The sequence below is a fragment of the Tyto alba genome, unplaced genomic scaffold (assembly GCF_018691265.1).
Source record: "Tyto alba isolate M040663 unplaced genomic scaffold, T.alba_DEE_v4.0 Super-Scaffold_1, whole genome shotgun sequence".
NCBI classification, from domain to species: domain Eukaryota; kingdom Metazoa; phylum Chordata; class Aves; order Strigiformes; family Tytonidae; genus Tyto; species Tyto alba.
The window spans coordinates 30,997,043-31,022,292 of record NW_024881261.1 but is presented as its reverse complement, the minus strand read 5'-3'; the positions used below and the strand labels follow the sequence as shown (position 1 = coordinate 31,022,292).

At 37.2% G+C, this 25,250-nt stretch overlaps 1 protein-coding gene across 1 annotated transcript in view; it reads right to left on the bottom strand.

Moving 5' to 3' along the window:
- GLUD1 (glutamate dehydrogenase 1) overlaps positions 1-25,250 on the bottom strand; it is a 30,888-nt gene that overhangs the window by 3,504 nt on the left and 2,134 nt on the right. The window contains exons 2-11 of the mRNA XM_032994140.2: positions 14,818-14,898; positions 13,918-13,973; positions 12,967-13,030; positions 11,201-11,295; positions 6,487-6,666; positions 4,589-4,726; positions 3,380-3,517; positions 3,174-3,254; positions 2,185-2,308; positions 940-1,031 (exon numbers count right to left, since the gene is read on the bottom strand). Of these exons, the coding sequence (XP_032850031.2) occupies positions 940-1,031; positions 2,185-2,308; positions 3,174-3,254; positions 3,380-3,517; positions 4,589-4,726; positions 6,487-6,666; positions 11,201-11,295; positions 12,967-13,030; positions 13,918-13,973; positions 14,818-14,898 (1,049 nt within the window). The remainder of the gene's footprint in view (positions 1-939; positions 1,032-2,184; positions 2,309-3,173; positions 3,255-3,379; positions 3,518-4,588; positions 4,727-6,486; positions 6,667-11,200; positions 11,296-12,966; positions 13,031-13,917; positions 13,974-14,817; positions 14,899-25,250) is intronic.

Sequence of the window (25,250 nt, the reverse complement as noted above, 5' to 3'; positions counted from 1 at the left end):
AGCTCATGTTTTGTCATGACCTCCAGATCTTCCATTTGAATTAAAATGGATGAGCTCACAACCCATTATTTTATATGAAAATCTCCCCACCATGTGTTGCTTCACATTAGGAAAGAATTTAACCTGACATTTCTTTGCCCATTAATTCAGTCTTAGAGGAAACATTCTACAATTTTTCACCTAGCTCTTGTCTGTATTATCCTGGAGTTACAGAAACAGCGTATTAAATTCCATGGTGTGGCACCTTGTTGAAAGCTGTTTGGAAATCTGTATCAACTAGATTGCCAAAACAAATTCTGGTAATGTTTGAAGCAGTATTTCCCATAACAAAAGCTCCATAGACTTTGATAGCTTGGGTTCAAAGGAAGAATGAAATCTATGTATTTATCAGGTTAGTCAGCAGAAATATTAAGTATTTCATAGCAAACAAAAGCATCAAGAAAAAACAGGTGTTTAAGTTTTCCTTACTGGCCTACAAAAAGAATCATTCCCCACACCTCCCCTGGCAAAAAAAACCCTCACATGGTTTATGTAAACAATGGAGATAATCTGTTGCTCTGAAAAACTCCAGTATGTGAACAGCAACATCTAATCTAACACTATTTACAAATACAACATGCATCTGTATTAAAGCTGTAGCTTTTTAACAGTATTGGAGGTATTTTGCATAGGCTCAAGTAAAAGGAAGAAAAAATAGTTTATTTTCAGTATTCCTAAGCAGTTCAGACTGTTTGCTTGATTTGTTTGGCCATCAGGCTAACTATATATTCAGACTGTTTGCTTGATTTGTTTGGCCATCAGGCTAACTATGTATTAATGCCTTTCTTGGGCAAAAACCTCCATGATAGCTACAATGGTAAAATTTAGATTGAGATTATAGTATCAGAATACAGCTACAGCAACAGTAAAAAAAAAAAAAACACAGCAGCAACTACTTACTGATATCCTATCTTGAAATTCTGCTGTAGGCACAACTGGAATAGTTCCACCATGTTTCCCAAATTTTCTTTCCAAGCTTTCCTGGACAGACACTAGAAAGGAAAAAAAGCAGAGGCAAGGTAACTCACAAGGAAAAGAACGTGCTCCCTAACAAAGGAGCCGACCCCAGGACTTTCAGCATTCAATGGCATGAAATGCAGACTATAGGGACTGGGGGCAAAGGTAGTCATCTTATTTTTGTTTCTAAGAAAACGGAAAGATATTGATTTTTCTGTTTTTATAGGTGAATGCCTTCAATATTAGTTGTAATATTGCTATAGTACAGTCATATGGCAAACAACTGGGGATTTACTGATCCCACTTCACTAACCTTGTATCTCCTATTACATTTTGCATACACACTGCTTGCTAAGAAAAAGTCCATATGGAATTTTAGTTTTTTTCCTTAGGATGTGAGAAGTGTTTTGGTATTTTAAATTTGTATTAATTTCATCTTAATTATTGAAATTTAATTAGCATTGTTTCCTAAAAATCAGAGTACATAATCTTGAGGTTAAGGGATTGAAATTAGAATTTCCACAACACTCAACCATTCTATCAACACTCTGAAAGTTATCATTTATGAGAAAAGGCTATATTTGTGTTTTGTCAAGTCCAATGTTCTATGATTCTCACACATTTTCTACAGAATATTGTTTAAAATGGAGTAATATGCTGCAGTTCTCCATTAAGCTTCCTCTCTCCATGTAATCAGTGTTCTTTCCCAGAAATTGTGACGCACAGAATGACCCTAAGTGGAGCTGTAGGCCATAAGCAGATCCTTACAGCACCTGTACCAATTATATTATTGCCTTTTATAAAAATCCTCTATTGTTGCACATGCTGAACAATGTTACCCACTGGAACTTTGAACACTTCTCAGATATGAAGTGTACAGCTGAAACATTTATTAAGTAATAAATATTTCACATAAGTGGTTTGAGTTCAGTATTTTCACAAAACTGAGGAAAGCATCACTTTATGAATTAAAAGATAACTGAAAAAAGTATGCCTTTAACTTAAGTCATTAGAGTTGCAAGTCAGTTAACTATCAAATCTCTCCTACTCTTCAGTATGCAGCAGTAATAGACTTGTGGGAAATTGTGGTGAATTTGAAATAGTTCTGTATTCATTTCTCCCACATCTGGTGTTTGCTAGTCCAATCTATTAATTAAACAGTGAGCAAAAGTGGAACTGAGCACTTACTGAGCAAGTGGTAGTTTGAATCCCTTTCATATTTAAAAGTCAAGCGGCCATAACTGACGTGGTTCAAGTTTTTCAGCCACTCAAAATAGGATACTGTTACACCACCAGCATTCAGGTAAAGATCCTGCACAGAAATAGTCAATGTCTTGAATTGTGATCATAGGACAAAGACACCTCTATTGTATTAAGCAGAAGCAAGCAGAAGTATTATGTACAAAGTACTAGTTTAAACTGCAGTTCAGAAAACAATCCAGTTGTTACTCTTACATGACAACACTCTCTTCTGCAGTCCACAGATTACTTCTACTGATTTAAAAGAGGACTTTAGAACATGCGAAGCTCAGGTATGCTTGACTGACTGCTTTCTTTTATTTTAGCACAAGGTTTTAATCAAGAAAATCAGGGTATTCTTAGGCCTTCTCAGTGAGTAAAGGCTGAAGATCAGCCACCTCTTTCTAGCAGTATCACTTGACCAGGACACCCTTTCTCTGGGAAAAGATTATCATTGTACCTGGATAGGTCTTATTCTTTCAAATTATCACTAAAGGCAACATTTACTCTATATAATCTACAATACACATTTCTGTCAAAGTATCACCCAGAGACACACTGTTTACGAACAAATGGGCTAGTGTATTTACTCTGCCTTCTTCCTTTCCTTAGTGGACTATTTAGTCGAACAAATGTCAGCTAATACTCTGAAATGCCAAACTACAGATTTATGAATTAATTGTGGCTTGTTCTCTCTTCTGAATATGTAGCCTTCATGTAATAGTTATCTTTGGTCATTTGCAGTTGCACTGAGATCTTTAAGTAATTACTACCGATCTTAAGCAACACTGATACCCATTTCATAGACATCAGTTGTTAAAAACCTCTCTAAGAGAACAAATAGCTAGTCATAGAAAAGTTCAGTAAATAATATCTTGCTACAATTCATGGAAATACTACCCTTGTAATGAAAAACAAAGGTCATAACAGAACCTTACAGGGATAACCATGATATTCCGCTCCAAGAATATTCTGTCAGCTTCAGGAGTTGTAGGGCCATTGGCACCTTCAGCAATAATCTGAAAGGAATCACAGCAGAGTAACTCAGAGGTATGTGTTTGTTTTCATCCATGCTAATTATTGAATACAAGTATTTAAACAGGCCTTCTCTATTTTTCATTTACATTTAACCTCTCCAACTTACTTTTGCTTTAACCTTGTGAGCATTTGCTTTAGTCAACTGTTTCTCACTGGCAGCAGGGATGAGAATGTCACAGTCTGTTTCCAGAATACTGCCCTCAAGTATCTGTGCTTTGGGGAAGCCCATGATTGTCCCATGTTGCTGTTTGAAGAAAACAAGCCAGGGTAGTTTTAGTGCGTGTATACTTGTATGACTTCCTTTTCTTTTAGAAACTCTCAAAAAAGAAAGACAGGAGAAGCAACAGTACTAGAAGAACAGCACGTAACATAATTCCTATCTTTACTGAGACTAGGCATAAAAAGCAAGCTACAAAGCTTGGGTAACAGTCACTGCTCTCTGGCCAAAGACATTGATAACCATCTGGGCTCTGGAGTATTTAAAAAACCTGAAACAATCATCCCTCTCAACTCTTAAAATACGTGGCAAATGCAATAGTTTTCAAACAACTGCAAATGACCCACCAGTCTTCTACACAGAGGATACATTGCATCACATAAGATTCAGAAGTACTATTTTAAATTTCAATACTACAATGCTAGCCTTTGTTTAATGACAGAATCTCTTCATTTTTCAAGAAAGGGTGTGATAAAGACATTCAAATACTCCCTGTGTAAAAGAAGACACAGCAAATAAGGCCCCTAGAAACTATAAGTAGAAAATCTTATTTTAGTGCTTGTAAACTGTCCCCTCAAGTCTGATTCACTTGGAAAATTAATTTAAAAGACCATATTCAGTTTTCATTATAAACTACATATTGAAGTCATACTGCCAGGCAGGCTTTCATTTTTTCAGAAACATCCAATAGGTGAGAAGCAGCAAAAGTGCACTTTGAAGTCTTAAATGTCCATATGCTTGTGATTCTCAGTCAGGAATCCTTCAGGAACCTCCCTGCCCTGGTTCCTTGAGACATCCTTCCTAGCTTAGTCATAAGAAAGGCAAAATAATCATAAACACCAATTCTGAAACCAAATTAGCCTGCACACCCTCAAGCCATTTCTAATTTTCTGTGAGTCAGTTCAGGGTAAAAAAAGTACCACATGCATTCTTATAAGGGATAAGGAGAAGCCAGAAGAATAAACATTCCTAAGCCATTTTGCAAGTACTAATTGCAGCATGATTTAAATATCACAAATTGATACCAGTCTACAGTTGTCCTATGTACTTGCAAAGCTGACAAAAATGAAACGCTTTCTGCTCAGCTAAGTTTTATACCAATTTGTAATCTTCTAGTTCCTTTGGGTCGATCCCATCAGGATTCCAGATAGAACCATTAAACTCTCCAACAGCAACGCATTTTGCTCCAAAACGATGCAAATATCTCATAGAATGCAAGCCCACGTTACCGAATCCCTGAAGGTGGAAAGAGAAAGGGAAAAGTAGTTAACCCTTCAGCTAAAAAGGATGATTACTGCCAAGGCTTATATAGTTTTGAATAGTTCTTCATCTGTTGGCATATTTTGGCATTAGATGATGTGTATAGGAAAGATAGAAGAAATCTACATGCATTCTATTCTAGTCTGAATACCACTGTAGAAATTATGCACTGTAGCCAGCAATGTACAGTTGTGCTAAGTTTTTATACTGTAAATGCAGAGGGGAAGTGTTAAAGTTAATATGAAAATGTCAAAACCATGATGTTTATCAACACAGGAATGTTATGTGTATCTATTTTATAACTGACATTGCCTTAGAGGGCTTAATGGATTTCTGTATGACAATCCAAAGGTTTGACTAACGTTTGCAGGCCAAGAAATATTCTCATTTAATTTGAGTAAGGAAGGCTTACAAGTGTAAAATTATCCCACAATGGAAAGCATTAAACAAAAATATCATTAATTCTTCACATTAAAACACAGAAGCTATGCAATTTCTAATACATTTCTAAAGTGGTCCTGTACAAAACAGATTGCCAAAATTTAAATTTAGATAATCCTAAATTTCATTAGTATGTTTTACATCCTTACAGGTGTAGAAAACCTAACTCCAGGCCATTATTAAACAGTCTGGAAGTAAAGGAACCCATGTGGCAGACCAAAAAGTCACATGATCTACGTCAAAAGTTTGTAGTACAGTTCTCTGCTGGAAAAAACCTGAGTATTAAATTCCTGTATAGCATGCTCCAATTATATTTAAGAATTTTGTTTACATATTAAAAGCAAACTTCAGTACAACACTGTCATGCATTATGTGTCTCTGCAATGCTGTATCCCTGTTTTCTGAGAAAAATCTTAAGCTATTCTACCGGCCATGTTTTCAGTCTGAGTTATGCTTGAGTTACTGTTGGTTAGCCCTCTGCCAGCCATGAAAATGACAAAGTGCAGGGAGATGAGTGTGCTGCTCGGTCCATGCAGGGCAGAGGTATTTGTTTCAGCCCACTGGTTAATTAGAGGACAACTTGGAGGTTACAATTACTCTGCTATTTCTAACCACCAGTGCATTGGTACTAAAAACAATGAAACAAAGCAATCCCTCAAATCCTCTATTTAACATACTGATCAAAGCTGAACAGAACAAGTTATTTCTTCAAAATTTTAAGAATGATAATGCATATCACTGAATACACAACCCCTTCAAATTTCAACTACATAAGTCCTGAAATCTTGTGAACACCAAAAAAATACATTCAAAGCTACAAATGTAGGATAAGGTATTGGTTTCTGCTTTTCTAATTCCTCATTCTGTAGTGGAAAAAGAACATAATCCCCAATTCCTTCTCTCCCTAAAATTTTATTACAAAATACTGCAACAAATTTTGTGTAGGCAGAAACAGTGTCACAGCTCATTGAAAAGTGGGCAATGCCTTAGTTTCAAGAACTCCTGCAATAGTATTTCACTTTGTTCTTGGCAGCCCATGTTTATAAAGACTGGAGATTTGGATTTGTGGCTGTAGAGTGCAATCAAAAGTTCAGTTTTTAAAAAAAGTTTTTAAAAAACAGTCTAAAATAAAGGGCACCTATGTTGCTTGAAAAGTGTTTCTCAAGTTTGAGAGCAAAGGTTAACTTGGGAGGCATAAAACCCTAACAGGATTTATTGCTACAGCCCTTTTTAAAAGCAGCTCTACTGGAAGTTCGTTTACTACTTTTCCCCTACAGTTGAAGGAAAGAAGTTACCTGAACAGCAAATGTTTTATCCCCAAATCCAGGAGTCATTCCTAATATACTCATATACGATGCTTCATTGATGAAATTTTCAATTCCATGGAAGAGACCACGACCAGTTGCAGATATACGTCCATGGATCCCACCCTGGCTGATGGGTTTACCAGTTACACATGCATGCGCATTAATATCCTGTAAAACAGTGAAGGACTTATGAGCTATGGAATTAATCAAAGAACAGCTCAAGCAATAAGCTTTGTACACTTTGGAGATAAAGGAAAACAGAAATCATAAGGGTCAGAACATGATATAGATTACATATATATATATATATATATTTAGTTCATAAAGATTATTTATTTTCTCACTTTGTGTGAATGCCTTCTCAGAAGAATTCTAGCAGTTGTCAAGGAAGTTGCGTGATGTGGTATTGGATACACCCTAAAAATTTTTGTTGTATTTAAGTGTATATGTTAACTTCAGATTGTGGCTAGTTAATTATGGTGACATTATGTTGCACCGTTAGCAAAAAGCAGACCTTTGACAAATCGAAAAGCTCTGAGGGATACATTTCTCAAAATTAGCTCCTATTACAGCCAGAACTTCCATCATTATTTTTGACATATTAATCTTTCAAAGGGCTCAGATATATCCTTGGACTGGTTTTTAATTATCTTTAAACAGTGTTCAGTGTTCCTTTATGCCAAATTCAGTTATTTTGAAACAACAACACAGGCCTAATATCTTCCTGTTGTCAGAATACAGGGATGTTTTATCTCAGAGGGAAGTCTGCAGTACAAGGTCAAATGGGAAAGGTTAGATAAGTATTTACTACTTCTGTTCAGAAAAGCAATATGTATGATGAAGCCTCTATCCTTAATTTGGTGGCAATAAAATTAAACTTTCCATGTGCTATACAGATAGACAAGACAAAATATACTATTTAAAACTAAAGTTAATTCTTCAAATTGAGATTAGTAACTTGAAAAAACTTCTTCCAAACTAGACAGTGTTTGGGCCTCCCTCTTCTGTCACCACTGGTTCCCATGCTCCCACACCCTGGGAGCAGAGTCACACAGTGGCTTGGCCTCCAGCATGAGTGAAAGAGCAGGGATGAAAGGGAATCCACAGAAATGAGTCTGCCAGAAGCCGGATGAGTTTCTATTCCACCAGCCACATTTTCACTGGGAGGCTCCCTCCTCTCCATCACTCGTGCCAAATGCATTTGCATGCCTGTGGTGTGAGTGCAAGACGCTCACGGAGAGGAAGGAAAGGAACGGACAAAAGTGAGCGGATGCAGAACGGCAGGAGATGACTAGAGCCATAATGGAAACAAAACCTATTTATTGTTTGGGAAAAGATAGTGAGTTAACATGTAAAGCCAAAGATAACGCCTATTTAAAAACAGAAAAAGCGATGCTGGGCTTGCCACAGAATTCCTAATTCAGTTTCCCAAAATATAGCTGCGTTGCTCTCTAAGCTGTATGCTCCCTCTGGTGGCATATCAACTGCAAGCAAGATCCATGGTGGTGTTTTGCTAGGAACAACTTGGACTGGAGCTTTGATGGATTTTAAGGTTTTCATTCTGGTTCAGACTGAAACTACATTTTAGCCTTTGTGCATTCACAAAGGAGGAAGCATGTTTTATAAATACTTGAAGAAATACAGCCTTCCACCCTACATAAGAATGTATTTATTTGAAGTCCCTTCATGTGTCCCAAAAGTCAGCTGGATGTGTCAGGAAGTACATAAGAGTGGAAAGGATGAATCTAATAAAAAACTTCAGCCATATATAATTCAGTGATCCAGCAACTTAAAATGGATTTTCTGGAACAGTTAACATGGTAGTTATTAAAGACTTGCATGGTTTGGCAAGAAAACAGAGCATGAGGTGAGGGCAGGTCTGGGTCTTCTTAAAGTCACATATACAAACCACAGTTGATGTCAAAGTCCTAAAAGCTTTAGTTTTAAGTCAATCAAAAAAATATTTAACACATCTTGGACCAAAAAGAAAGACCATGGGTTTTAATGAGAAGCTTGTAAAATGGTTTATGGTTGGCATTAACAACTTCTATATCAGTACTAATAGTCTATGAACTTAGTTGGCAAAGTTCAGACACTGAACTTTTGTTCATTCCTTAGCCCCTTTCCATGCTGCAATAATATTCTCCTTGTCTCTCCAGCTTCCTGGCTCTGTATGTAGGTTTTGAACAGACTTCCCCTATCTGTTTATATCTGTTATTTGACCTTTCCTTTCCACTTCAAGCTACCTGAACACATCTGTGTGCAACCACACTGACTCATCATGTCTGTAGCTTTCTCAGAGAGATCCCTCTCACCAAAGAGTTATCTTTCCACTCAACTGAATGTAGTCCTTTGCATCACTTCCATCTGTTTTCTGAATTATGGTTAGTTTCACTTTTGTTCCATGGTCATTTTCTGCTCTTAGTTCTCTTCCCTCCTTCCCCCATGGTTGCTTTTATATATTTGATATTCCTTCATCACCTTTATTTTTGTTCTTGGTGTCTCAATCAGATATCTGAAACATCTTCCTCTGCAAACTGGTTTTGATAGATTATTCCACTTTCTACAGCCTTGTCAGAGTTCTCACCTTCCTTCTCTATACCTGGCCATTCTCCTCAATAGCTCCTAAGTTCCACTACGGCTACCACTCTCTGTTCTACATACAAACAAGCAACCCAACAAAATTAAGTAAACTGATTTCATTCTTTTCCTTATTTCAGTTCTTTAACTTTTCAGAAAAAATGTACCTAAATCCTCTCAGGTTATTTTATTCTTCAAGAATAAGATATTGCCATGTAGAGAGAGTGTAGAAATAAAATAAGCTGTTGTAGCATAATTCAAATTGTATTTTTATCCTCAATAGTTGTTGGTTTGTTTTCTTTTGCCATTGAAGCATGTGTATATGTAGGGCTGTACAACAGGCTCAGATGGCAAAGTGGAAAAAAGTTCAGCCATTCAAAAAATCTTTTTAAATGCATCAGTGTTTACTTTTCCACCTATTAAAAAACCTGAAGCTTCTGTATAAAACTGTATGTCAAATATTAACAAATACGGCAAATCTTAAAGCTGGCCACATGCTGTCAGCCTTCTGTGTCAGTCATAGTAAAACAATGCTGTTTTACCACAGTGAAATATGCATTTCAGTGCAATGAGTTAAACATTAAAACATAAGATGGTACTAGGCAATAGTTTTCTTATATGTTGGAATTTTAAGTCATGACTGAGCAAGTTGCCACTCTGTGTCGAAGACTTCTTGAAGTCATAATTTTGGCTTTTTATTGGTTTTTAATCTTTAAATAAAATATGTATAATTATTTATGTGAATAACAAAAAGCAAGTAGAGTTTTACAGTGATATTCCTAGTTAACAGACAGCTCTGGCAAAGTGATTAACTCAACTAATTAGCATGCCACAGACTATTTCTCAATTATTTCCTTTTTTCACCCCATAAGATACCTTAGACTGTATTTCAGATCTAGAATAACATGTGCCACCTCATTCTTCTATTGTTAAAGAGATCAGACAGCACAAGACAAGTATTCTGCCAAGAGACTGACTCAGGAAAGCCAGGCACGTCTTGAACAGGCATGCCAGAGAGAAATACGTGTTGGGTAGCTCTAATGCCTTATTACTAGGAGTGTACACCCCACTCTATTTCTGAGGAACTGTTGGAAGGGACTGCAGAAAGTGCAAAGAAAGAGTCTCTTCAATTCAAAATGAGCTGGGATAGGCAAACATGCAATAGCTTAGCATATTAACACACTAATACAAAGCTATGGCAAGACTCCTTAGCAAAGTATGACCTGTTGGAATAGCAGAAACAACATCTGAAAGAGAAGCTAGAAAGTCTGGGTGGCATAGACAGTAGAGCCTTAAGAAATAAGTTGTCCATAATGTATTTTTTTTTTCATCCAAACTGTCAGAAGTATGCAACAAGCGTTCGGTCAACAGTCATGTTTTTGGTACAGTCAAAACAGGTACAAATAACCCCAGCAACATAAGGACAAAGGCCAAATTAAGGTCTGTAATTAAAACCTGATTTTTAAAATCTTTAATTTTTTTATTGCCTTCTGGTCAATAAATTATATTAGTGTCCTTTTGCTATACATTTTTGAGAATTTGCTGAAGTCTACATTGATTACTTACTACTTTTAAGGTACCACAGAAAACCTTAACACTTTTACAAGTTATACTAATAGTGCAAACTTAATTCACACGGTCTCCCGAATGTACAAAAACACAGGCATTTATTTAATAACACTTGTATATTCAGTAGTCTGAAAGATTACAGTACTTTAAGACTATACCAACTATTATGAACTAATTGTTTTAACAACTTCAAGCTAGTAATTATAGTACTAATGAAAAACAGAGGAAAATGGTATAAACAGAAACCAATTTTAGACTAAGTACTAGACTTTTAAAAACAGTGTATTTTCTTTTTGCTGAACAGTTGCAATCAGTATTGTATCAGACAAACTTAATTTAAGCCTATAATAAAAACATTAAAACTATTTTTCCTTAACTGTACCCTAAAAACCTCACACCAATTAAGTTGTTACAGTTTGCAAGGATATATTTAGGTCCACATAATTAAATAAAATTATATGACTAAGCATGATGGTAATAAATTTCTAAATGAAAGGATTTCTGCAAAGACCAAGAAAGCTTTTCTCATTCAAAGCCTCTGCTCAAAACTTACATAGTGTCCTATGGTACTGGCATAGGTGTCGGCAATCCAGGACATCTCCCTCTCCCCTGTGCTCATATCAGGAGCAGGCACATCAACACCAGGTCCTGTTGGCAACAGTGAAAACAGCTTTTAAGGCTCAAACGTGAATAGTTATCTTGAACCATTATTCCCTTGGGAACTGTGCAGGCCTTGGCAGAGATGAACTGTTTTCCGGGTTAATCCTCAATTTATTATGCAAGCAACAGATACTTCTGTATTCAATTCAGTTTTAGATGCCATATCACACATTTGTATAATACTGTAAAAACCTCCAACCTTTCACACAAGTCTTCCAGTAAAATGAAGATCAGTTTGTCAATAAAAATTCATAGTAAAATAATGCATCAAAAACTTTTTTTTTTTTTGATGATCATTAGTGTAACAATGAAGGGTGCTATCTAGGTCTGATTTCTATATACCATGACATTAATTAATTCTTTTACGTTAGAATTTCCTTTTTTCTACCTGGGGGAGTTTAAAAATTGAAGATAAGCTGTTCCTAGTCATTGTACTGTAGCACATGCATTTGATTTCCGTGGTCACTTCAGGAAAGAAACATTACACCTTTGTTGATGAAATAAACCTTTGAAAGAACTTTCACACATCTGTTACAATACAAACAAATTCTGTCTGTTTTTTTCTAGATGACTAAAAATAGCATTTCCCCAACCTATTTAAGATCAGAGGGACTTGCTCAGCAAGATTTTAAAATGCAACTCTGCCTCTAGTGATTTTTTTTTTTTCTAAGTATTTTAAAAGGTTTGTGAAAGCTGTGCAGCACCAACCATAGAGCCAAAAAGGAAGACAACTTTAATCAAACTGTTTTAATTGTCACTGAACTAACAATCACTATAGCTGGTACAGTGTATAGTATTGCCCTGGTCACATGTAACATCAATATGTGTGTTTATACAGAAGCTTAATTTAGATGAGAATCACTGGCTGGAAGAGCAGGTGACAAGCACTCTGGCTAAAGAGTAAGAAAATGCAGATAAGTGGATATACGTTCCCAGGGACAGTTAAACATCAGGAATACATGACAGACCTTTAACTAGTTACATGCCTTATTATTCACTTGAATAAGAACCTCTTCTAGGGAAAGATGTTCCATTTAATTACAAGTTGAGCTAGTAACATTCAACTTTCTCCAGAGGAGACTTGAGATATCAACTCCAGACAGCAAGCATTCAGAACAACTCAGGATTAAGAGTCTGAATGGAACACCTACTAACATTACAGAAGCTGAGGTTCTTTTGCAACAGGCGCCTATGCTTCTCTTGCAGCCTGTGGTTGCCAGGCGCGAAGCCATCAACTTTCTCTGGGGTGGACCTTCTATTTCCTTCCTCTGTTTCCTCAGATATCTGCCAAAGCCTCAACTGAGGCTACAGGAAACAGTAACAGTGAAGAGTTTGATATTTAGAGACTAAAATTGCAACAAACTTGGTCACAATTTTATAATCTACCTAAGAGAAATGTGATTCATTTTGGATCCTGTGAGCTCAGCTTTTGTGGCTTTTCATAGCAGAAGAGCCACCAGAAAAAAAGTTAAGATGCAGTTCCCCTTAAAATGCATTCAGACACAATGACTCAATTCTTTGTGGCTCTTCGCTGAAAGTTCTATGCCCAAATTATTTACAGCTCTCAAATACTGTTATTTAAGGGTATTATCCAGTGGATGCTGCCAGCGTACAATAAGTCAGGTTCCTAAACTTTAATAGTAAAATTGCACAACATACCAATAAAGCCCTTTTTTGCCAGCTCCATGGTAAATCTTCTTGTGATCTTTTCCAATTCATTGTCCTATAGAGAAAATGCAATAAATATTGCAAGAAATCATTAGTGTTGAGGGGCATTTGCTAGAACTTATGCCCAAGCATAAAGAGACATCCTTTTCTTTTAGAAGAAAAGATGATTCATATATTTATATAATTTATATGCCACTCCCTATCAGATCCTTGGTATTCAGGCAGCACTAGGAAACATTCGGCTTTCTTTCCGTACATTCTGATCCATGACATGTTGGGAGTGTGGCACAGGAAGAACCACCTGTGCCTGTAGCAGAGATTTCCAGCAAACAAATCTGATATCCTATGCGAGAGATTTATAACCAGCAACAGCAATAGCCAGCCTGCCAGTTGTGTAATCAACACAGTTGAACAACTTTGCACAAATCCTTACAGGAGTTTCAAGCTTAGAATATCTGTTACATATTCTAGTATTCTTTTCTGTATGAGTTATCTTAATTAGGGCAAGAAGGCAAGCCTGCAGTAAACCTTTTATAAGCCAAGTTAGTTATTATTCACACTGGAACACTGCATAGTAAGGTTTAATGGAGCATAAAACTATTTGTCAAAATAAACAAACACATTAACTTTTTTCTAAGAGTAATTTAATGTAAGCCTTTATTAACAGCATCAACTTAAAAAAATTTCACGTTCCAAATTATTTGTAGTTTCCTGACTTTAAGAAAAAAAGTAATAAAATGATTAATTTAATTATTCCACCTCTGAAACAGGCCTTTTAAAAGTTATTTTCCTACCCATTGCATGCACAAGCTTAATTCTGCCTTTACAGAGGCAGAAGTGGCAGGAAGTTTTAAGTGGTCAATAATGCCCTTAGACGAGCTTTTTTAACTGGCTGGCTTCAGTACTGCAGATAACCGAATTTTTATCTATGATTAAGCTTACTGTGTAGTTCTTGGGATTGATCTTGACACCAGCCTTTGCCCCACCAAATGGCACATCTACAAGAATGCAAAGGAAAATCATTTTACTTTTTCAACAATAAAGGCAGAACACATGAGTAATATGTGTGAGTAATTATATCTTTGATTTTAGCAGTGAATTTGGCTTTGCCAAGTTTAGGGCCTCACAGGAGTAAGTTACAATCTGATCTAGGTACTCCTATAAAAATGGGAGCTCTTTCAGGAGCAGCTTGAAAATGGTCTTTGAAACTCAAAAGTTCATGATCTAAAATTTTCTATGCTTCAAGCTCTTGTACTTAACTCTTGTAGAAACAGTAAGTTTTATAGTTTATATTTTACTGGGTTAGCTCAAAAATTTTACTTTGGAAATCTTAAGTGAAATCTCTCTATATACATTAAGAAAGTATATTGTTTTCTTACACATAATATGCAGATTCTCTCTAAACTCCCCTATAATTTAGCAGTCGTGTATGAATTGTACTTCTTTATAACCCATAAATAAATTTTATCCTTCTCTCTCTACAGCTCCCCTGCCTGAATCCTTTACAGCCTCCATCTGTTCCCCCAAGAATTAGGCCCCTCCCAATCCAAGTTTGTCATAATTTGATTTGAGTTCGAGATGCAGTACTTTTACAGGAGGGAGGAGCTAGCAGAATCTGGACTTTTCAAATGAAAATGCAACTTCATTCAAGTATCTACAGTAACAGAGGGAATATGTATTATTATTTTGGTCACTATATATTTTTCTCATTTTCCTACAGATTAGTCAGAGATAAGTGTCTAAAACTTAGTTTATTCCTTTAGATTTTTTTTTTTCCTGCAAATTACATCAGTACTGATTATAATGAAAGATTGTATCCCTGCTTGAAAAATTATCACTTACCAACCACAGCACATTTGTATGTCATTAGAGATGCTAAGGCTTTTACTTCATCCACACTAACATCCAAACTGTAACGAATACCTGCAAAAGATACATGAGAAAAAAAGGAATTCACTGAACAGCTTCATAGCTATTTAGAAGTTGGGAAGGTTAATTCTACACCAGCCACCTCATAACATGCAAGCATGGGATCTGTCAACTTATTTGCTTTAAGACTTAAAGAACAGTTCCCCGTACTCCTACTTAAATATGTATCTTTTACTTAGCAGAATTTCAAGACTTCTGTAATTCTCTGTTAAGAAGTTTAACACCACCACTCAGCCTTGGAAAAAAAGTGAGTATTCCTTGGGAGGAAGATGAGCCAAGCTGATAGGTAACTAGGAGTAGAGTTTTCAAGAGGCTGATAAAGCTCATCAGCATTCCATAAGATCTTTCACTTTGGACTTCATTCATTGCATAGACAAGACATTAACATAACTTATCAGTACAGGTTATAATCATGTAATGCAAGCTCCTGTTAAGTTATGAGCCTTGCAATACATTGGCTGTGGTTCAACAAAACCCTATGTAGCTTCAGGGCTCTGACTGCTAGACACAGCCACATAACAGAAAGCAGCAAGCCACTTCACCAATTCAAATTTGTTCAAAACATTCTGGTGAAATAACTCTACCCCAGCAAGCTTGTGTGACCAGGCCACGCATCCCACACCCTGTGGAAGCCAGACCACACCTGCATTCCCTGCTCTGAGTCATTCATCAGAACTGCAAGTGTGCGCTGACACACAGTCCAGTTGCAAATTCAAGTCCTTGTGGTCTGATAGCGGCTCAGATGCAAAAATCAATCATCCTAGCCTTCAAGGCAGTCCAAAATTAAGTGGAAAATGATTACACAAAGGTAGGAAGATCTGTCACCTGCCTGACTCTTACCAGTCTTCTGAAAAATGGGTTCTAGCTGTCCAATAAACTGATTGAACTCAAAGTTAAAATTCATGTATTCTGGAAGTAGTTGCAAAGTAGAAAATACTTAACCGAATCGACAGAGCACGTATACAGAACCACAGAAACCTAAACTTGACATTTAAGATCAACACAGTGCTCAAAGTCATGTGGCCACAGCATAAAAACCCCTACGGCTATAGGTTAGCTTCTATCCAAGCTTCTCCTACATCACTAAGCATATAACGGAGCCATGAAGAATTTACTATCCCCGCCTCTACTCCCCAAATCCTTGGCTGTAGGTTGTGCCAAGTTGCATGGTGGTTTGTAGCAGGCACAGAGTGTCCTTTAGATGCTAGGACAAGGCACCACAAATTTCCTATTATGTAAAGAGAGGACCATATTCAGGTCCTCAAGAGTGAAAAAAGACCAGCATACATTATCCGAACTAAAGCACTGTGCTGCTATGAAAGCCATTCCTGAATGCTCTGGAAACAATCCCAGTTTCAAAGGAACCGAGAGTGCCACTCAAATAAAGCTGAGGGCCAAGTGCTGCTTTCTTATGTGAGTTAAATCAGTAAAAGGAAGTACCATGCCTCTGCGGAATAGAATTTAAATTGGTGTGTATATGGGGGAAGGGTGGTCTCCAAAATCAAACTAACTAGTTTCTGACTTAGGTAGCTCTAAGGTGTTAATGCCTGGGCTTTCAAGAACCTTCTCACAGGAAGTAACATTTGACATTGAAGTGGAATCCATCAGAGCCCAACGGTCCAAAGTTACAACATATGTGTTTTTTTTTAACACATCTTACTTGAATCCTCCAGACGAGCGGTTATCCTTCTGTCAAGCCCTGAGCAAGAACAAACACCACCTACAGCACTGACTGTCCTACCTGGGGACATCATTCCCTCTTGGTTGAGGAGGTACTTTGGGGAGAAGCCTCATCTGAGCATTGCTCAGGCCAGTCAAGTCTGAACAATCTATGCTGGGCAGAAATTAACTCTGCTCCTCCACCCCCAGCTGAACTAGAGCACTGTGTATTTATTCAACCCATATATTTATTCAGACTTCAAGTTGCATACACAAAGCAGTTTTGCTGTAACTATACTCCTGCAGGCACATAAAATGTTGTTTATTGATATATGGAAAGCAGCAGGGGGACTGAACAATTAGGGATAGATCTTTTGTACAGTTTGAACAGGGAAGCAAAATACAAAAGGAGAGAACAGCCTCTTCTGCACATCACATGGAAGATGGGATCTGAAAAGGGGAAAGCAGCAATTTAACTAGAAGACTCAAACACACGCAAAACAGTTACATCTCCAGTTTCCTTGTATCACAGTCAAGAGTTACTATAAACTTTACTGTAAGAAATAGTAAACTTTCATACCAAGTGAAATAGGCAAAAAATCCCAAGACTAACAAAGTACTGAAAGACTTTCAGCTGAGATGTCCAATTGTCACCCATGTACGTGTACCAGAACAGGGAAAACTTTTAGACTTAAGGCTGAAACTGTCCTTTTCTGGACACCTTCATATTTTTGAGCAAGACCTAGCTTCTTTTCTAGCCTTTTAAGCAGCTTTAATTGAAGTGGCTTGTCTGCTGGCTTTTATCTTCATAAATGGGAGACTAGTAAATTCTGAGAGTTGTGCTGACTTCACTAGCCACTTTGCCTCAGTTTATCTGCTAAAAACTTTCATTACAGTGTCAGGCAAAGTTCCGGTTTTCTGAGGTGTGATGATTTTTCCTTTCTGTGGCATGAATGAATAACATTTAAGATGCACCAACATTTAATTACTTTTCACAATTCGGGCAGTTACCGTTTTGCAGGAAATGTAATTACTCTACAGGAGGCCCACCTCTTGACAGGCAAGTTATTTGTGCTAAGCTGTTAGGACTGATGAGAAGCAGGCATCTGAGAATGCTGTACATTCCATCTGCAAGCGGATGCACAAAGATAAAAGACTTAATTTCTATTCTATTTAGACATCAGTGAAATTTAGTTTGACAGCTTCCTAATCTGGCAGGAGGAAAGTATTGCCATGCATTTGTATGGCTCTTTTGGCAGTGTTACTATGCATTCAATAGCCTGAGTCTAAAAATGGACCATATACACTGATAAAATACTGGCTTTTTTTTTTTTTTTTTTTTTTCCCCAAGATTCTTAATACCTAAGCAAATGAAAGTCACTGCTACGCAACAATATTATAATTCTTCTAAACCATGGTGAATCCCACGCAGTCAGTCTCTGGAAACTTGTGACTTTTACAGCAAATTAGTCACAAAAAATAGCCTGAAGAAACCATCAAGTTACAATATGACTCACTGCCATGGAAAATACTTTTCACTGGAAAACATACAAATTCTTGTCCCAGTTAAGAATTCTCTTTCCTTGCCACACCCCAAGAAGTTAAACGGTATGCTAAGAGATTCTTTGTTTTTCTACGCACAAGACCTTGTAGATAAGGAAATATTTTCATTTTGCTTCATTACTGGACAGTATAAAGAGAAGGCTTTATCATCACATTGCATTGTTCATGCTTTTAAAACTTATTTTTTATGATCTACATTTTGGAGATGATATTCTTCACCCAGTTACCTCTTGCACTGAGTCCAATAATTGTTTCGGACAAAGTAAAATTTGCTCATGATTTAAGCTTAACTTCTTAGGTAGATGCTACAGATTAATTTTCATTTTTCCAAATGGAGTAGCAAAGCACTTGAACACACTATTTTGTAAATAAATGTCAAAGTAGTAATTATCAGTAAGACTGTGTTTTGGGTTCTGAAATAATAGCGGTCAGTTACCATTTTAATCAACAGGTTTGTAGTAAGGCATGTACTAACAGGCCTGTAACAAAGATCTTGATTTCAAAGAAAACTGGATATATATCCTGCTTGATTTTACATTGTACAGATTTCAGTATGTCCCATAATGTTCAGTGTGTTTATTATGCTTCCTTAGAAAACACAGTGTACAGAACCACCAACTTCGAGAATGATTACTGCCTTTCTAGTATGTCTGAAAATCTACATTTAGGGAAGCTAGTGTAATTATTTCCTGATCTTAAGTGCAGTGATCTTAAATGGTAGTATCTATGTATGCCTTCACCACTAATGAGCATGATGTATTCAAAGACAAGTCTCAAAACTAAACGGTTGCCACAGTAACAGTTCAAAGCAAACCACTTGGTAAACTACTCCTCCTGCACTAAGAAGCTTGAAAATCTTAGCAAGTCTCTCAAGTTCCCTAGAACAGATTTACATCTCAGCCTGAATTAATAATATCTAACCAAGGCTTTTGTCCTGCTTTTACATCGGTGTTTTCTTCTAGTTGTGATCATCTTTTGAACTTTGAAACTAATTTGGGTCCTTTACAGACAACAATTCTCGTTATGATGGTGCATTTCTTCTGCTCACCAATATTTGCAACATGTTTGCTCATCAGAACAAGTGTTCCAGGGCAGCAGCTATCCTACACTATCCATACAGCACTCAGCAAAACAGATTTCATTATCTCCTTTGAAAGTTTTTAGGACTGACTACAGCCATATTAATCTCCCAATTAGCAACACTGGATTCTGCAGTGGCTCTGTGGGGTGACAGCTTGCCTGACCCTGTCTGAAGGCTGACATTACATGCAGAGTCTAAAGGAGCTTCCATAAAGATGTTCACCTTGTTCAAACTATTCAGCAGAATCCCCAAACAGAATCCATCAATCAGCTCCAGCATTTATTGCAACACCTTAGTTCCTTAATGTTTTAACTCTGGATTATGTATAAGATTTTCATTTAGATGAAGTTTAGGAAGTAAACAAGTGAGACTGTGATTATACTACTATCAAAATATGTAATCATTGACACCTAACAGTAAGAACAGATCTTCCAAGCAATCCTTAGGCTCTTTCAGAACAAGTACATTTTTCTAAATCCAGAAAAACAATCCAGCCTTCCATAGAAGGAAACTGCTTAGCCTTATTTAACTATTTGGAAAGTGTGGTAAACAGCACAATGACAAATTTGTAATCATTGAAGACGAAGAAATTCCAGACAAACCTAACAAAGCAAGATGAGTAATTCAGTGCTGGAAAACAACAACATTGTACACCAATCAGCAACAAGAACTACTCATTCCCAAATTCAATTCACTAACTGCCAAGAGGAGACAAAAATATTTATCTCTTCCCACAAAGCATTAGCCATCTATAACCTGGGGCAGGAAAGGGACTGCCCTGTGGACACATTCTACTGTTCTGATTTAACCACAAGTATCTCTTCAGTGACCATAAGGTATTCAACCAGATAGAATACTTCAGTATCCCACTTCTTGTATACTTTTAATAAGCTGTACTTATACTTGAAATATACTTAAACATATATACATATGTTTGTTATATTCCATGCAGAGAAAAGCCAAGAATATTCTCTATTAAGAAATGTGTGGTGCATTAATAAGACCTGGTGTTTTAAATGTGGATATGGCAAATTTAGTATACCACCAGGCAAGCACATATTAGCTGAAATGATGCGCTTAGAATATGGCTATGAAGTAAAGTCTCACCGATAGAACTACCCCAACCCTACTACTTAAAGGATTAGGTTGCTCATTAAACTGCATTCCACACTGTAGTAACAAGGACTGATACAGAGAGATGCAGTAACACTACTTCCACATAGACATCACCACCACGTGCATGGGTGTGTGCAGAGGGCGGAAATAACACACGAGTCGGCCCTGGCTAGTCCAAATGCCATAGGAGCCACAAAACAACAAGCCACCACAGTGCTGACATGAAGCAGGGAAATTCCATGCTCTAAAAGTTTATTTCCTAGTAAGATGGAACTACTGCAATTTATGCACAAAGAATACCTGCCAGGATGACCCAGAGAACAGGAGGGGGACTGTCACACAAGAGTTTCCCCTCCTCACCCTGCTTCAACATGTGTTTATCCAGAAAGCCCGATGCTGAGAGAGGTATGATCTCTCTATAAATAGACAAGGAACCAACAGTAGCAAAGGAAAACAACTGTTTAAGATCAAGGACAAAGCTGGCTACTGCACAAGCGGAATGAACGGATTGTATGAAAAAGCTGAGACTGAAAAGATTCATAGCCAGAAGAGCAAGACATAGACTTCTACAAGAGTATCAAAGGTAAAAGCACAAAACTGATAAAGCTCACTGAGAATTGCTACTAGTTGATTAAAGGACAGCAAAAGCACGGGACACTGCCCATTCCTTGAATTTTTTTTTTTTTTTTCAAATTTCCAATTTAAATCTATATCCACTGTTGTACTAATTGTAAATGAAGTAAGCTACAACAAGAGGGCAGAAACCTATGAAAATAAGGCACTCATAAGCTTTAGCTATAACACTGCAAGTGTTATCACTGTTAGGCTAATTACCTTTTTTTTCTGTGAAACTCATATTCCTTTGAAGTTAGATCAGTTTCCATGGTTTATTTCAGGTTACAGATGGTCTATGTTAAGTTTCACCTGTTGCATGGTCCTTTCCATGTCTAACCCTTGAAGACCCCTAGGCCAAAGACATGACCTCAGAACTTTCATCCATGCATGACTTAAAGCCACCAATGCAACCCCTGGATAAACAGAGCTCTGCTGACGCAAAGATACCTTACAGCACTACTTCTCACTGCTCTCACTTACAAAGGGAAACAATGTCATGATAGCCAAGACGGCACATGGGGTTGTACTGGTCCAACTCTTGCATGTAAAGCTTTCTCTTTAACAAGGTTACCATCACGACATTTGCATACTCTTTTAGACAAGATAATGTGTACGACAGAGGCTGTTTGGTGACTGGGCACTGCGATCAGCATTACCCTTAGACCTCTGCAGTCGGAAAACTGTGGCAACTGTAGCATGAATAAACGTCACCTTATGCAGTAAGAAACTTATGAACTCATAAGTCAAGTGAGAAGGATAAATACTGATGGGCAGAAGAAAAGCAGCCAAAACCAGATGACAAGAAAGTTTTGTAATGCAGAATAGAGCCTTCCAATAACCAGCCAAGGCAGTACCACATAAAAAATCAGATTCATTCACCTCCAAGCCAACAGAGCAAGTAAACTAAAAAACCATCTGTCTTTGTATACAGACAGTGAACTTTTAAGTAATGTATGACAAAGTTTTCCAAAATTCTTACGTAAATAAAAGATAGATTAAATGTAGTCTGAAACTAAAGACAGTTTTAAAGCCTTTCTGAACCGAGAAAGCAGCTGAGACTTGGTTAAAGCAATTTGGGTAAGCATAAATAAAAGGTTAGGCTGTTTCCCAGCTCTGATTCATTTCATTTCATCGATAACAGACCTGTTGGGACTGTCGGTTAACATGAAAAAGCTTTAAAAGTTTTAAAACCATGTAACAGCTTTATCCCCAGAGTAAATGCTGCCTAACATGGAATTGTTTCCATACTATTAAGCGAGTAGGAACTCAATAAGCTTATTCTATTTTCACAAATTGACCTATTAATGAAAACAGCCATCATCAACCACATGAAAAAGCAGCTTAACCAGTTTTACACCTTTCATGGAATCTGATAAAAATTATTTACAAAGATTCATAATTTTAAGTAGGAACTGTCTGAGTACTTTTTAGCAAAGTCATCTCTATTCAAACTTCCTGTACACTATTTGGTTTGGTTTAGTTCTTTAGGCAGCTGTCAGTGCAGTGAACAAGAACAGCTGTGGTTTCCTGTTAGTGCTGGCCACTAGCATGCAAGTCACTGCATAAGCAAAGGAAAGAATGACCTGACCCACAGCATTACTTCAGCTACCACGCAGCATCAGTCCGGTCGTACAAATGCTAAGCAACTTCAGTCCCAACATACAAGAAAACTGCGTATCTCCATGTTCTCAGTGGGATGAGGAGGCATCTCACTAAGTTTTCCTTTCCAAAAAACAGTTACATTGCAGAAAAGAGTATTTAAATCCTGGACTTACATGCTGGACATACTGCTAGGCCTACCACTTAAATGGGTATATTCATGACCAGTCTGTAAAGATTCCTAAAGCACAGAAGAGAAGCACACCATAAGAAAAGGAATCACCACCTTCGAGTTGCAAAGGTTTGCAATCCTCCGAAGTAGAATTGAGGATTAATTTCTACAACAGTTAAATAGTTAAGTGCCACAAGATGCAACAAGAAATGTTTTTCTGGGTTCTCTCAATGAGGTGGAAAACCCTCACAAGTCACAAGTGGAAAAGAAAGCATGTTTCAGTACCTAGTGCCAGTTTTCCTGAAAAGCACTTCTCTTGACCCAATGAAGATTCACCTGCACTACCATGTAGTGACAACTGTGTCCAACACAATCAAGTTGACTTGTGTTTTTACACCTGTTTTGAGGGAAGAGAGGAGAATAGGATAAGCCATTAAATAACTTCCGATTTTTAATAACTATGCTTCAGATTGTTAGAACTAAGGTACTAAAAGCATCATACTTCTCGAACAGAAATATGACAGTCAAGTTTCCCACCACGGTGTAGGATCTCACCTATGCAAAAAAACGTAAGACTGATCTTAAATCTGCCCTCATCCAGCCCAACCCATGTGGTCTGTAATTCCATGTCTGTATCAGGACACAGTCATCCATCCACCCAGGAGCTTTATTTTCAAAGCAGGCCTCTTCTGGCATTCACTCTGGCGAGTTATTTCTACTTGCAGGCAGTACAGAAGCCAGCAGAGAAGGAGGTACAGGACTACTAGTTAAGGAACTGCTGCACTTCTACCAGCAGGTATCACCTGTATGCACATGTGAGTTTTAAACTTGCTTCATAAAGATCAACCTCGCATTAATAAGTTTGGCGCTTTCCAGATCTGGGCTAGACTGCTAAGTAATGGGGTTGAGGTTTCACCCTAGAAGAGAATGAGCAGGCAAAGAAATTGAAGATTATGCCTGTGACAGAAGGAACAGAATCTAACTGCTATAACTGTAAGCTGCAAACATTTAGTAGAAATAGAAGCTGCTAAAGTGCAGATAATTCAAATGTGTATTTAGTCTCTGTTTCCTCATGTAATTCAGCTGTCTCCAGGTTAGGAGGATTTAAATCAAGACTTTAAAATTTGATTTACAGTACAAAATCTTCATTAGTTCATGGTTAAATCTGTAAATGACCTTATAAACAAAAAGGTATACAGAAGTAACATGAAATCACTAATGAAGCATTTTGGTATGGATGCACAAAAAGTAATGAGGAACAAAATTAAAGGAAGACAGCCTTTAAAAGACCTATAAATATTTATTTTCCTTCATTCCATACTTGAATCTTAAAGTGCACTTTGATCATTTGTCTAATCTGCATACAGAACAGCATTTAACGTTCTCTAAACAGCATCTCTTATCCTCCAGCTCATGTAAACTTTCAAGAAATAAGAGATGAGCATTTCAAGTACAATGCTCCTTAGATGACAAAGCATCCCTACTTGCTAGTACAGATTACCTAGCAGTAACTAAATGCTATCTCTTTCTTAGTACCAAATACACCTCCTTTAAAAAAAAAAAAAGAAAAAAAAAGTAGTACAGGGAACCTTATTTTATCAAACTTTACTTTTCAGTAAGTGCAAAGTCAACGCTCACAATTCAGCATCTGAAGAGATCTGGAAGCTGTGTTCCTCCTACTGCTCTGCAAGCCTTCCAGAGGCCAACTCGCCCCTTCTTTTAAAAGGTGGCCTTATGTCCCTTGTTGTTTCTTGCTGGTGTGAATTGCCTGTGCCAGACTATGGGCCCCACAGTGTGTGAGACACTCACTTCAGCAAGTTTTCCTGTTTCACACTATTATAGGGTTTGAGTTGTATTTCACCAAGCTTTGCATTTTGTTTTGTTTTGTTTTTTTCCCTATGGAATCTACTAGGATTCTAGTTTAAAAGTCACTTTTAGACAAAAGCTCAAGTTTTTGGTGTATTCCAGATGGATCAAACATACCATAAATGCAGAAATATCTTTACCACTCCTTTTCTTTGCAGTTTGAGTAGAAATGTTCTACTTCTTCCCACCTTTTTTTTTCATAGCAGGTTTCAAGCAGTTGATCTACACTTATCACACATCCCCTTTAAACTACTGCAAAGCCAGATCTGTCATCTGATAGTGAGCAAATTCCTAGAGAGCATTAGAAGGTGAAATCCTTTTATGATTACTATGCTGAAAAAGAGTGGAAAGGAAATATCATTTGCAATTCCTTCCCTAAACCCATGGGGGGTGGGGAGCAGCACAGGAACAAAAGGACAAACTATCTAGACTTGGTACTTTCTTCAGCTGTCATTTCCAACTGCCTTGAAATTTACAGTTGTAACTTTCCATAAACGCTCCAGTGTTTGCTCCAGTGTCTGTGCAGACAGGCATAACAAATGCTACTGAAAACCAAGAAATTCTGTTGAGGATTTAAAAATGGAGTTATCTGAACAGAAGGTATCCAATCACTCAGTTGATGTTTTTTGTTGATGTAGGGAGAATCTTACAATTCTTTGTTGTGAAAACATTAAT